The sequence below is a fragment of the Scyliorhinus canicula genome, chromosome 18, assembly GCF_902713615.1.
Source record: "Scyliorhinus canicula chromosome 18, sScyCan1.1, whole genome shotgun sequence".
Classification (NCBI taxonomy): domain Eukaryota; kingdom Metazoa; phylum Chordata; class Chondrichthyes; order Carcharhiniformes; family Scyliorhinidae; genus Scyliorhinus; species Scyliorhinus canicula.
The window spans coordinates 99,642,620-99,656,198 of record NC_052163.1 but is presented as its reverse complement, the minus strand read 5'-3'; the positions used below and the strand labels follow the sequence as shown (position 1 = coordinate 99,656,198).

General features: G+C 49.6%; 1 protein-coding gene across 1 annotated transcript in view; it reads right to left on the bottom strand.

The window, feature by feature from the left end:
- Window positions 1-13,579, bottom strand: part of LOC119953774 (dedicator of cytokinesis protein 7-like) — a 328,309-nt gene that overhangs the window by 133,032 nt on the left and 181,698 nt on the right. The window contains 3 exon segments of the mRNA XM_038778389.1: window positions 1,273-1,359; window positions 5,695-5,790; window positions 12,071-12,212. Of these exon segments, the coding sequence (XP_038634317.1) occupies window positions 1,273-1,359; window positions 5,695-5,790; window positions 12,071-12,212 (325 nt within the window).

The window sequence follows — 13,579 nt, the reverse complement described above, 5'->3', positions numbered from 1 at the left end:
AACTTTAGAATCTGCATCTTCAAGTATATATATTTTTCAAACAAAATCACCAAATAGAAGCAAATTGAAGATGTAAAGCGTAAATTGTTTAAAACTTCTCTACAGTTCTGGAAAGAATTCAGCTCATAAATACTGCAGTCTCAAATCATTGAACAGACAGGGCTTGCTGACATCAGTAAGTGAGCCCGAAGTACCATGTGACCACTGTCTGCTCAGAATATGATGACATCACCCAGTGAGCTCAGAATATGATTACGTCACCCAGTGAGCTCAGAATATGATGACATCACCCAATGAGCTCAGAATATGATGACATCACCCAGTGAGCTCAGAAGATGATTACATCACCCAGTGAGTTCAAAATATGATGACATCACCCAATGAGCTCAGAATATGATGACATCACCCAGTGAGCTCAGAATATGATGATCATTCTTCCTGCAAAGCTTTATGGTTGTGTGATGATAAAGCAATCTGAAATGTATTGTACAGGCCTTGAATCGTAGAATCCTTACAGTGCAGAAGGAGGCCATTCGGCCCATCGAGTTTGCACTGACCCTCCAAACGAACATTCGACGTAGGCCAACTCCCCAGCCAACCCCACCCTATCCCAGTAACCTATCCTGCACGTCCCTGGACACTAAGGGGCAATGTAGCCATTCCATCTAACCTGCACATCTTGAGATTGTGGGAGGAAACCGGAACACCCGGAGGATACGCACACAGACACGGGGAGAAAGTGCAAACTCCGCACAGACAGTTGCCCGAGGCTGGAATTGAACCCGGGTCCCTGGCACTGCGAGGTAGCAGTGCCACTGTGCCACCGTGTTGCTCTGAGATAAATAACATGTGTGCACAGGGGAACAAATAAAGTGAAACTGGTCACAAATAAATGGACTGTGTACAACAATTAAATTTTAAAAGGACATCACTCAATGAGCTCAGAATATAATAACTTTATTCAACAAGCTCAGAACATGATGAGACCACATTGGTTATTCCGAGAGCTCAGAATATGTCGACACTGCTCGTTTGGCTAGGAATACGATGACATTGCTCAACAAGCCAGAACAGGATGTGATCACTTAGGGAGCTCGCAATGTGAAGGGCGTGATCATCTGTTCAGCTCCCCACAGCTCACTTACAAAATTGAACTGAGGCCCAGACCTCACTGCCATGGGAACAGGAGGTCGACCAGCATGTTCCACCATTCTGTCATCCCAGAGTTACAATCTGTGAGTTTCTGATAGTTATGAAGCTGAAATCATTCACCTGTGTGTGCACCGTAGAAACTGGGCGCAGCTCCAGTTTGAAAATTGCTTTCCGATTATCCAACCACTTCAGCCCAGGCAGTGAGGTCTGAAATAAAGTATAGGGGCAGTTACTAAGACAGTTATTTACAGATTCCCCATCTGCAAATGCTGAACGTGACCCCTGCTCAAGACACCCTACTGCCAGGCATAGAGCAACTCTGCACAGAATGGCACAGCATGGCATGACCCTGTCACAGGATCACCTTCCATCCCAGGTGATGAGTCAAAATGGTCACCAAGCTCAGAGTTTTCACAATAAGTGTGCAAGAAAATTTATCAGGATCTAAATGTGAAAAACTAAACCGCTGCCACTGTCGAGACCAGAGAGCGGGAGATGCCAGGGCGCCTGTGCACGAACTGAGAGTCTCCGAGATGACGTAGCTCTAAACCAAAGGAACAAAACGAATAAAACAAATATGCCATAGAATAATTACAGCAAATAAGGAGGACATTCTGCCCATCAATCCATGCTATATAAAAAGCTTTTCTTTTGCAAGTCACAACTATGAATTGCGTTCATGTGTGCTGAATGGTGGCTGATACGAAACGTAAAGTAAAGTATTCAGCTAGTCACTCTACCCCTTGACCTTTCAGCTCATGAAGGCATCCTCACAGCCTGCTCCAAAATAACAATTCCTGCATAGAGCTGGAGTGAGGAAATTAATATCTAAATGAATATCTAAATATAAGTCGATAAATTAAACTGTGCGCTAAGCATACTTCAGGGCAGCTGATATTATTTGGGAGCGACTTGCTGAACCAGTTTGTGGGTTCACGGCCCCTGGCACCAGAAGCCCATTCACTGGACTGTCAGTAAAAATACAGGTGTGGAGATTAGCCTTGGATAGAGGCTGCAGGGAAACCAACAATAAATCCTGGCTCACCACCAAAACACAGCAAGTGGCAAGGTCAGAGGGGCCGCAACACCTAAACAGTGTGTTAATGTTTGCCTTTTGTGGTGAATGTATTCACCATAATATAAGTTGCCTGTATAGTACTGTGGCCTATGGCCAAGGAATGGTAATATGATCTCCTTCCACGTATTTTACTGGAACCCTGGTGGGCTCTGCCTCTAGCTCCACCCCCCCTCAGACAGTATATAGACCGGCCGCCTGGGGGCGGCGCTCATTTGTACAGCAATCATAGGCAGGCAAGTTCTTGGATAATAAAGCCTATGTTCACTCGCTCTCATCGTCTTGTCGTGATTTGAGGGCAGCACGGTAGCATTGTGGATAGCACAATTGCTTCACAGCTCCAGGGTCCCAGGTTCGATTCCGGCTTGGGTCACTGTCTGTGCGGAGTCTGCACATCCTCCCCGTGTGTGCGTGGGTTTCCTCCGGATGCTCCGGTTTCCTCCCACGGTCCAAAGATGTGCAGGGTAGGTGGATTGGCCATGATAAATTGCCCTTAGTGTCCAAAATTGCCCTTAATGTTGGGTGGGGTTACTGGGTTATGGTGATAGGGCGGAGGTGTTGACCTTGGGTAGGGTGATCTTTCCAGGAGCTGGTGCAGACTCGATGGGCCAAATGGCCTCCTTCTGCCCTGTAAATTCTATGATAATCTATGATGGTACATCACCTTTGTTTTGTAACTGTCCCCGTTTTGCACAACGAGCAAAGACCATTATGTCTGAGCAAATCTTTATTTGTGAATTCCTCACATTTCCAGCCATGCTGTGAGGAATTCCATTGGGAAGCCTTTCCATTCACCTGAAGAAGGAGCCGTGCTCCGAAAGCTCGTGTTTGAAACAAACCTGTTGGACTTTAACCTGGTGTTGTAAGACTTCTTACTGTGCTCACCCCAGTCCAACGCCGGCATCTCCACATCATTGGGAAGAGAGGGGAGGCAAGGTGACAGAGCGGAGGCGAGTGATGACTTGTGGCAGGGGTGAAGCGGGGAAATTTCCCCTGATGGGGTTTGAAGTGGTGTCAGTCCGTGGCAATCGGCAAAATTTAATTTGGATGGGAAAACACTGGTCAGGCGGAGATAATGGTTGATTCTGGGTGAGTCACTGGCTATCAGATTGGACTGGGAGAGTGGATCGATGTTGCATGAACCATGTCGATTGATTCTGGGTGTCGTTGATGCCAAATGGTCTTGGATCGGAGCAAGGCATCAGGAGCCTGGTGCCCAAGAGAGTAATAATGGTGCTGGACGAAGACAAATAATTACAGGGCAAGTTTCAAAGCTTAAGGAAAGGTCACAGGGCTATGGTAATCATGTTTTTTTTCAAGAAATAAACACACTGTAATGCTGGTGACCGTTTCGGAACTTAAAACATACATATTAAAGACCTGGGTGGGGGAGGGGACGATAGGAAGAGAGGGGGGGTTGGGAAATGGGTCAGCTACTGAGAGAATGAGCAGAGGCTACTTTTAATGTGGAAAATAAACTATAAGCAGTTCAGTGACCTAAGAAGTGGGTGGGAGGCCTGGGAATCAGGCAAATGGGCAGCCACTGCTTTGAAACCGCAGGAAACAAGTCAAGGTTTTAGAAGCAGTGCCAATGAGGGATGCCCAGGAGGCCCAGTGACAGACTCTCTGAGGAACGTTTCAGGCCGTTAAATGGTTTAATTGACTGCTGTCCTACACTTCTTTCTCCCTCATGGGTGACTCCCTAACTGCTCCCATCCTTAGTCTTCTAACCCCTTCCGCTGCCTCCTCACTTACCCCACATATTTCCTTGCACTGAACGAGATGATTATCAGGGTTGGGAGGAACAAAGTCAGAAAAAGATGTTGGTCTGTGGCGTGAGGTCCCAAGTTCAGGGCCCGAGCAGGAGGACACAGGGGCCAGGCAGGTAGCCAGAGTGTGGAACCAGGTAGCCCACTCAGCCTTCGGCCCAACTAACCATTGGTTGGGCAGTGAAACGTCAAGGGACGAGCAACGGAAGGAAGGTTGGGGAACGTTTTCTGAGCCAAACAGATTCGAGAGTGGGGCATGGATTTTACGTTTAAATAACGCCTTAAATTCCAGGACGTTAAGCAGTTGCAGTAGTGTGGGTTCTGAATCCCAGGTACCAGCAACAATGCAGACCTGGGATATTATACCAAACAGAACCTAACAAGCCTGCGCAGGCCACCAGAGTCCTGAAACATCACAGGAGCAAGAAATTACAAGAAAAATAACATTTGGGCGGAGGTCCAAATGGTGGTTTTGGTGTGGCGTGCAAACCATCTGAAAAATAACATGAGCAAGAGAGCTTACAAAAGAAACTAAATGAAATAAGACACATTTGCCACGCATACAGTTAGATGAATGCAATGACCTAGAAAATCACTTCTTTTAATTTTTGCTAGACTCCCAAGATTGGAGTGAATAATAACAATTGCTTATTGTCACAAGTAGGCTTTAGTGAAGTTACTGTGAAAAGCCCCAGTTGCCACATTCCGGCGCCTGTTCAGGGAGGCCGGTACGTGAATTGAACCCGCGCTGCTGGCCTTGTTCAGCACTACAAGCCAGCTATTTAGCCCACTGTGCTAAATCAGCCCCGTGAAGTTGGGAGAGATAGATTAGAGCCACCTTTTGTTTGGGGAACTGAAAGGTTTGATGGCTAGCACACATAATTTTCTTCAGCAGTTGTTAGAAATAGGTGTGACAACATGAAATGTTCACAATCACAAATCTTTGAATATGACAGAGGGCAGCACGATAGCATTGTGGATAGCACAATCGCTTCACAGCTCCAGGGTCCCAGGTTCGATTCCAGCTTGGGTCACTGTCTGTGCGGAGTCTGCACATCCTCCCCATGTGTGCGTGGTACTCCGGGTGCTCCGGTTTCCTCCCACAGTCCAAAGTTGTGCAGGTTAGGTGGATTGGCCATGCTAAATTGCCCTTAGTGTCCATAATTGTCCTTAGTGTTGGGTGGGGTTACTGGGTTATGGGGATAGGGTGGAGGTGTTGACCTTGGGTAGGGTGCTCTTTCCAGGAGCCGGTGCAGACTCGATGGGCCGAATGGACTCCTTCTGCACTGTAAATTCTATGTAAATCTATTCTATGTAAATATAGTGGATCTTTCTCAACAGTGCAGATAGTGGACACCTTAGCCAGCTTCCCAAAATCTGGAAGGACCCGAAGACCAGCTACAATTGAAGCTGGAGCCCTGGGTAGCCTTTTATTTTTTATTTTTCAAACTAAGGACATGAGGTTCAAATGATGCTGGGCAAACACTGGTTGAGATCAGCACCCAGGGTGTAAGGGTCCAGAATGTTCTCAGTTGATGAGGGAATCTCTATGGACTTTCCAAATGAATAAGCTTTCTGACTGGGTTTTTAAAAAAATGTATGAAGTAGAGATTTGCCAAAGTGTGGCAAACACAGGCGTGCACTGGGTGACCAGTTGTTACATTCGCATCAATAAATGTTTAGTTGCTGTGTACTTACAGGGGATACTGAATAAAGGGAGGGAAGTTTATCCAAACAAAGAGGAAGCTCAAAGGTTCCACAGCGTAGATGTCCATTGTCCAAGATTGACAACCACTGTTGTGAAAACAAAGACAGACAATTAACACTATTTAATGATCTAGTAACGTAACAGGCAGGATTTAACTAAATGGGAACAAAGTCCCATAGCGAGCTCGTTGAGGTGCGTGTTTCCCAGCATACACAGAGAAGCACAATGCTATTAAATGTCACTCTGCCCAAATGGCGCCCCATCTCTGGTGCCCCCCATCGGGACCCCGACCACCCTCCAGCCCCAACTCACTATGAGGGGTTCCCGGCACCCCCCCCCCCCCCCCAAACACCCGCGCAGGGCACATGGCCTGAATGCCACCGCGAGAAAATGCCAACCTGGCACCTTGGTAGTGCCCCTGCCTGCTGACAGTGCAACTTGGGCACCTTGGCAGTGCCAGGTTGGAACCCAGGTGGCACTGTCAGGGTGTGAGGCTGGTGCTCAGGTGGCGCCAGCAGTGCCAGGGTACCACCTTGCCCAAGGGGCATGCACCTGGGGGCCTCCAATCCCCTGGGAGAACCCCGCGAGTGCTTTCCATCTGGTCCCCGTTTGTGAAGACCAGTGCTGAATGGTGCTTGCCTGAGGTCTTTGAGGCAAAGGGAATAGATCCCAATGCCTTGAGTGCCCCGGGAAACTGCATATTACAGTTGACAGCCCTTTGAGTGAGGAAACATTTCCTCATTTGAATCCTAAATGACCAACCTCTTGTCCTGTGACAATGACCACTGGGGTTCGAGTCTCTGCAGCCAGGGGAAACAGCCCCTCACCATTTATCCTGTCAATCCACCTGTACATTTCAGTGAGATCACCTCTCATTCTTCTCAACTCTGCACAATAAAGGGAGTCCGCTCCTCAGGGCAACCCTCTCATCCCAGGAACATTCTTTGCGTTCTCATCCAAAGGTTGGCATTTGCATGGAATTCTAAATGTTGGACGTGGCAGGGATTTGGGAAAGCAATCTCTTGGCAATTAAAAGATGCAAATTTTTAAAAATGTGACGCCAAAAACGCAGGGAAAAGTTAACTAAGCTACATCGGGATTTGCAAAAACCCTGGTCTGATGCAATTTATTTAATTGCTTGTTGCCCCTCCAGATGAATTCCTAACTCTAATTATTTTCTGGTGTTCTGTTTTCAATGTTCAGAAGCAAGATTCTAATCGCAAGCGGCACTTTGTAAATTAAAGCTGTAAATTACTGAGGAGACCGAAGAGGGCGGAGCCCAATTAAAAGTCAGGCCAACATAAAATAGACTGAGGGGGAAGATGAGGGGTATTCATAACTGAAAAGATGTGTTGTTTTGAAAAACATTTTACATTTGGAAGCAATTGTCCCTGCTTCCCAGTGTTAATCCGGACAAGAAGGAGCTGTGGTGATTTTAGATCTGTGTAGATGCAATGCAACTGAGCAAGCACTATGTGTTGTTCCTTGTGTCTTAATAAAGCTCGTAGTCTCAAAGCTGGAGTAGATGCTTTATTGTGAATTTGTTCTGTCTTCAGAGCTTAACTTACAGCTACCTCAAATGCTGCCTGCCTGTGTCTTGCTCCCTGTGTCTTACATAGATACATAGAACATAGATACATAGAACAGTACAGTCTTGCTACCAGTTCTCCCTTCTGTGAAGTGTGTCCTCACTTCCTGTTCTTCTGTATTTATAGCTCTCCCGTGCTCCCTCTAGTGCTTGCTCAGTTGTATTGCATCTACACAGATCTACAATCACCACAGGAGCCACTATCCTGATATATCTAATGCCGATAGCTCCATTTATTGCCTGCATTTATTTTCAGTCTCCCTTTCATCTATAGAGGAAAGGATTGTCCTTATTCAATAATAAATCTTGTTGTGTTCTCTTTACTTTGCATGCTGCTTACACCATTACCAGCTCTGGAATAAAAATGAGAACCACAGAAAGATGAAATCACAATTGAAATAAAGTGTTGAATGAGGAATCCCGGAATCCAACAGCCACACTTCCCCCTCTAACAGTGTAACAGTTTGGTTTTAAACTACTGCTGCCTTGAAACACTGGGATGGCCGAGCCACCTGCACTGTTCCAGAGTGACCCACACTGGTGTCATGTTATGTACTCTGGGATAACACAGGCTGCAACTGGATGCAGCTTTAACCAAAAGATACTCCAGACCTTGAAATTAGTTCAATCTGATTTATTGAAGCACAGTTAGCACAGTTCTCTATGAGTTTGACTCTCTGCTAACCGAAGTGTGGTTACTCTGTCTGACTGAACCAGACTAGCTCTTAGCCACGTGCTGGAGGTGTGACACTGTACATACACCCTGACTCATTCTGTAGATGTTCATCAGTGGAAAGAGACGGAGTGTGAACGCCTCGCGCCTTTTATAGTGAGATACCACCCCTGAGTGTCCTGCCTGCTCATTGATCATGTCCTGTTCTCTGTGTTCATTAGCTGCCTGACTGTATATCATTATCTGCATGTCTGCATATCATGACAACTGGGTGCAGAGTTACCTCCGCACCGGATGCAGAGTGGCCCCTGCACCGGGCGCAGAGGGGCTCCTGAACCAGGCATAGAGTGGACCCTGTACTGGCTGTAGAATGGCCCCCACATTGACTGCAGAATGGCTCCTGCACCAGGCACAGGATAGCTCCCCCACTGGGCAGGGGCTAGGAAACTAGTACCCCAGCGAGTAGAGCCCACTACCCCGACAGAGAGCAGCCAATATTCTGCCAGGGAGGGGCCAATACCTCAGCAGGGAGGGGCCAATACCTCAGCAGGGAGGGGCCAATACCGCAGCAGGGAGGGGCCAATACCTCAGCAGGGATGGGCCCATACCTCAGGAGGGAGGGGTCAATACCGCAGCAGGGAGGGGCCAATACCGCAGCAGGGAGGGACCAATACCTCAGGAGGGAGGGATCAATACCGCAGCAGGGAGGGGCCAATACCGCAGCAGGGAGGGGCCAATACCGCAGCAGGGAGGGGCCAATACCTCAGCAGGGATGGGCCCATACCTCAGGAGGGAGGGGCCAATACCGCAGCAGGGAGGGGCCAATACCACAGCAGGGAGGGGCCAATACCTCAGCAGGGAGGGGCCAGTGCCTCAGCAGGGAGGGGCCCATACCTCAGCAGGGAGGGGCCAATACCTCAGCAGGGAGGGGCCAGTACCTCAGCAGGGAGGGACCAATACCTCAGGAGGGAGGGGCCCATACCGCAGCAGGGAGGGGCCAATACCTCAGCAGGGAGGGGCCAAGACCTCAGGAGGGAGGGGCCCATACCGCAGCAGGGAGGGGCCAATACCTCAGCAGGGAAGGGCCAATACCTCAGGAGGGAGGGGCCAATACCTCAGGAGGGAGGGGCCAGTACCTCAGCAGGGAGGGACCAATACCTCAGGAGGGAGGGGCCCATACCGCAGCAGGGAGGGACCAATACTGCAGCAGGGAGGGGCCAATACCTCAGCAGGGAGGGGCCCATACCGCAGCAGGGAGGGGCCAATACCTCAGCAGGGAGGGGCCAATACTGCAGCAGGGAGGGACCAATACCACAGCAGGGAGGGGCAAATACCACAGGAGGGAGGGGCCAATACCTCAGCAGGGAGGGGCCAGTACCTCAGCAGGGAGGGACCAATACCGCAGCAGGGAGGGGCCAATACCTCAGCAGGGAGGGGCCCATACCGCAGCAGGGAGGGGCCAATATCTCAGCAGGGAGGGGCCAATACCTCAGCAGGGAGGGACCAATACCACAGCAGGGAGGGGCCAATACCACAGCAGGGAGGGGCCAATACCGCAGCAGGGAGGGGCCAATACCGCAGCAGGGAGGGACCAATACCTCAGGAGGGAGGGACCAATACCTCAGGAGGGAGGGGCCAATACCGCAACAGGGAGGGCCAATACCTCAGCAGGGAGGGGCCCATACCTCAGCAGGGAGGGACCCATACCGCAACAGGGAGGGGTCAATACCTCAGCAGGGAGGGGCCAGTGCCTCAGCAGGGAGGGACCAATACCTCAGGAGGGAGGGGCCAATACCTCAGCAGGGAGGGGCCCATACCTCAGGAGGGAGGGGCCCATACCGCAGCAGGGAGGGGCCAATACCTCAGCAGGGAGGGGCCAGTACCTCAGCAGGGAGGGACCAATACCTCAGGAGGGAGGGGCCAATACCTCAGCAGGGAGGGGCCAGTACCTCAGCAGGGAGGGACCAATACCGCAGCAGGGAGGGGCCAATACCTCAGCAGGGAGGGCCCAATACCTCAGCAGGGAGGGACCAATACCTCAGCAGGGAGGGGCCCATACCGCAGCAGGGAGGGGCCAATACCTCAGCAGGGAAGGGCCAATACCTCAGGAGGGAGGGGCCAATACCTCAGGAGGGAGGGAACCATACTGCAGAAGGGAGGGGCCAATACCTCAGCAGGGAGGGGCCAGTACCTCAGCAGGGAGGGACCAATACCTCAGGAGGGAGGGGCCAATACCTCAGGAGGGAGGGGCCAATACCCCAGCAGGGAGGGGCCAGTACCTCAGCAGGGGGACCCATACCGCAACAGGGAGGGGCCAATACCTCAGCAGGGAGGGGCCCATACCTCAGCAGGGAGGGACCAATACCGCAACAGGGAGGGACCAATACCTCAGCAGGGAGGGGCCAGTACCTCATGAGGGAGGGGTCAATAGCTCAGCAGGGAGGGGTCAATACCTCAGCAGGGAGGGGTCAATACCTTATTGGGAAGGGCCAATACCTCAGCAGGGAGGGACCAATACCACAGCAAGGAGGGACTAATACCTCATTGGGAGGGGCTAATACCTCAGCAGGGAGGGACCAATACCGCAGCACGGAGGGACCAATACCTTAGCAGGGAGGGACTAATACCTCATTGGGAGAGGCCAATACCTCAGCAGGGAGGGGCCGATACCTCAGCAGGGAGAGGCCAATACCTCAGCAGGGAGGGACCAATACCTCAGCAGGGAGGGATCAATACCTCAGCAGGGAGGGGCCGATACCTCAGCAGGGAGGGGCCGATACCTCAGCAGGGGGAGGCCAATACCCAAGCAGGGTGAGTCTGGTAAAGCTGGTTTAGAACACTGGGCTAAATCGCTGGCTTTTAAAGCAGCCCAAGGCAGGCCAGCAGCACGGTTCAATTCCCGTACCGGCCTCCCCGAACAGGCGGCAGAATGTGGCGATTAGGGGCTTTTCACAGTAACTTCATTGAAGCCTACTCGTGACAATAAGCAATTTTCATTTCATTGTCCTTTCTGTGATCCATTCAGATCATGTTTAATGTCTATAGGGTAAAGATGGAAATCTACCCGGGTGAGATAAAAATCTTTGATTCTTGCCAGTTAGGCCAGGTCTGACTAGGTTGGATTTATTGAACAAATTCATGGGTATATTTGACAAGGACCTTCAAGTCGGTAAAGCCCTGTGCTTGCTCCCTGGCGATGTTGGAGCCAGTCACACGATTCTCACAATATAGTTCTCTAATTGTGTATTCTCTCTCTATAGCACAGCTTCGTCTACAACACATGGCATGTGGCATTCCAACACTGAGCACTGAGCTCACCACACAATCTAATCAGTTTGCCATCACCCCAAACTCTCCCTGTCTTCAACCTGCTTCATGTACATCCTTTCTGGGCCAATGCAGGGCAAAAAAACAACCATTTTGACGGGAAAGTCCCGATTCTCATGAAATGTTCTGTCGCCGTGACAATTTCCTTGAAATCCTTCGAGTGTCCTGGTTTTCGGGTTTTTCCATCAAGGGGCAATCTTTAAGATCGGCCAATGGGAGCAAGGCGGGGGGAGGCAAAGTACGAACAGAGCTGACGTGTAAACCGAGAGGATAGAGCAGGACTGGCAGGGACACCCTGGGAATGATTGACAGTTGATCCCAGAGAGACACCCTCGCCGAGTCGGGCTTGCTGTCCAACGGTTCTCGCGCGTCTATCTGGGCTTCTCTCCCGGATGCTCTTTGGCAGCGTGAGCTCGCTGACAACGGAGGGCATGCAGCAGATGGTGCAGCTCTAGGGAAAAGCGCCCAATGAGGGAGTTGGGGAGAAACAGTTCAGTACTACACTGGAGTGAGGCCCAGTCCCGCAGCTCTTATTTCTCCTTCGACTGAAGCTCAGTATTACTGGGAACGGCATAATTTTTGACTATTCAAAGTCCGGTCACCCAAGGCCGGTCGCAGCACTCATGCTGCCACCACTAAAGGGCCTTATGTCGGGCACAGAGCCTGGGGCCTACCCGGGTTATGTGGCTTCAGTACCTCATTGATTGATAACTTACCCACAGGAAGAAACATATTGGCGACAATTAATTGAGGGCACATTGACGGCGCAGCGACTTACAGTGTAGCCCAGTGGAACTTCAGGGCAGTCCTGGCTCTGCTTGGACTGACAGTTAATGTGGTAAAAGGTGAAAAGCAGGTGATTGTCTTTGGTGAGGTCTGATGGCAGCTTAATCTTCACTTCCTCGTAGAATAAAGGAGACCTGCCAAGACAGTAAAAAAAAAATCAGCGGAGAAACCGATGTCATCAAATAAACGAGTGACAGAATTTAAAAGATAAGTAAACCCGAAAAGGAGAAATGTGTAGGGCGATAGGGAGCGGGAAGCGGAGTAGCACATATTAGATTGTTTGCATAGAGCTGACACAGATATAATGGGCTGAATGGTCTTGATTCTATAGCTTTACTGTCGCACAGACAAGCCCACTATCAGACAATTATAGTCGTGGAATATTGATGCTGTGATGGCTCAGTGAGGTCAGATCATCAACAGAAACAGTTAATTGCTTGTTTAATACAGGACAAATCCAATAAATGGGGAGAGGAATTACTTGATAACTGTGTTGGAAATGGCTGTCCCACCCCCCATTCACGTTTCTCCAGACGCCAAGAAAGTTTAGGCCGGATCTCAGCATTCCTGAAATAGGGAAGAAAATATTTCAGGGTTCTTGCTCCTGAACTGAATCCAATAATCCGATCTGCAAAAGCTGTGTTTCGAGGTTGGCTGAGGACAGTTTATGTCATAATTCATTATTAAATAAATGAAGTAAATCAAATGGAGAGACACACACAGTGCAGAGACACAGAGAGTGTAAACACACAGTGCAGAGACACAGAGAGTGTAAACACACAGTGCACAGACACAGAGAGCGTAAACACACAGTGCAGAGACACAGAGAGCGTAAACACACAGTGCAGAGACACAGAGAGCGTAAACACACAGTGCAGAGACACAGAGAGTGTAAACACAGTGCACAGACACAGAGAGCGTAAACACACAGTGCAGAGACACAGAGAGTGTAAACACACAGTGTACAGACACAGAGAGCGTAAACACACAGTGTACAGACACAGAGAGTGTAAACACACAGTGCAGAGACACAGAGAGTGTAAACACACAGTGCAGAGACACAGAGAGTGTAAACACAGTACGGAGACACAGAGAGTGTAAATACACAGTGTACAGACACAGAGAGTGTAAACACACAGTGCAGAGACATTGTAATGTGAGAACTGGCGTGGTGGTTAGTGAAGTCTTGAGCTTCTTCCACTCTTGCTCATGTTGCTCAGTCCAAGTGAAATCCATTGACATGTGCTGAAGATTACTTAGATGTGTTGTTTTTGCTGACAGGTTTGGAATGAATTTCCCTATACAACTGAACATACCCATCACTCTTCAGATAGCTTTCTTGTCGTGTGGTTTTGGCATGTTGAGAATTGCTTGGATTTTGTCATTGTCAGGTTCAAAGCCATGCGATGAGAGCTTGTCACCTAGGAATGTGACCTCTGTTACTCCAAATTGGCACTTTTGCTTGTTGAACTACAGCCTATTTCTCCTGACGCTCGTTAGA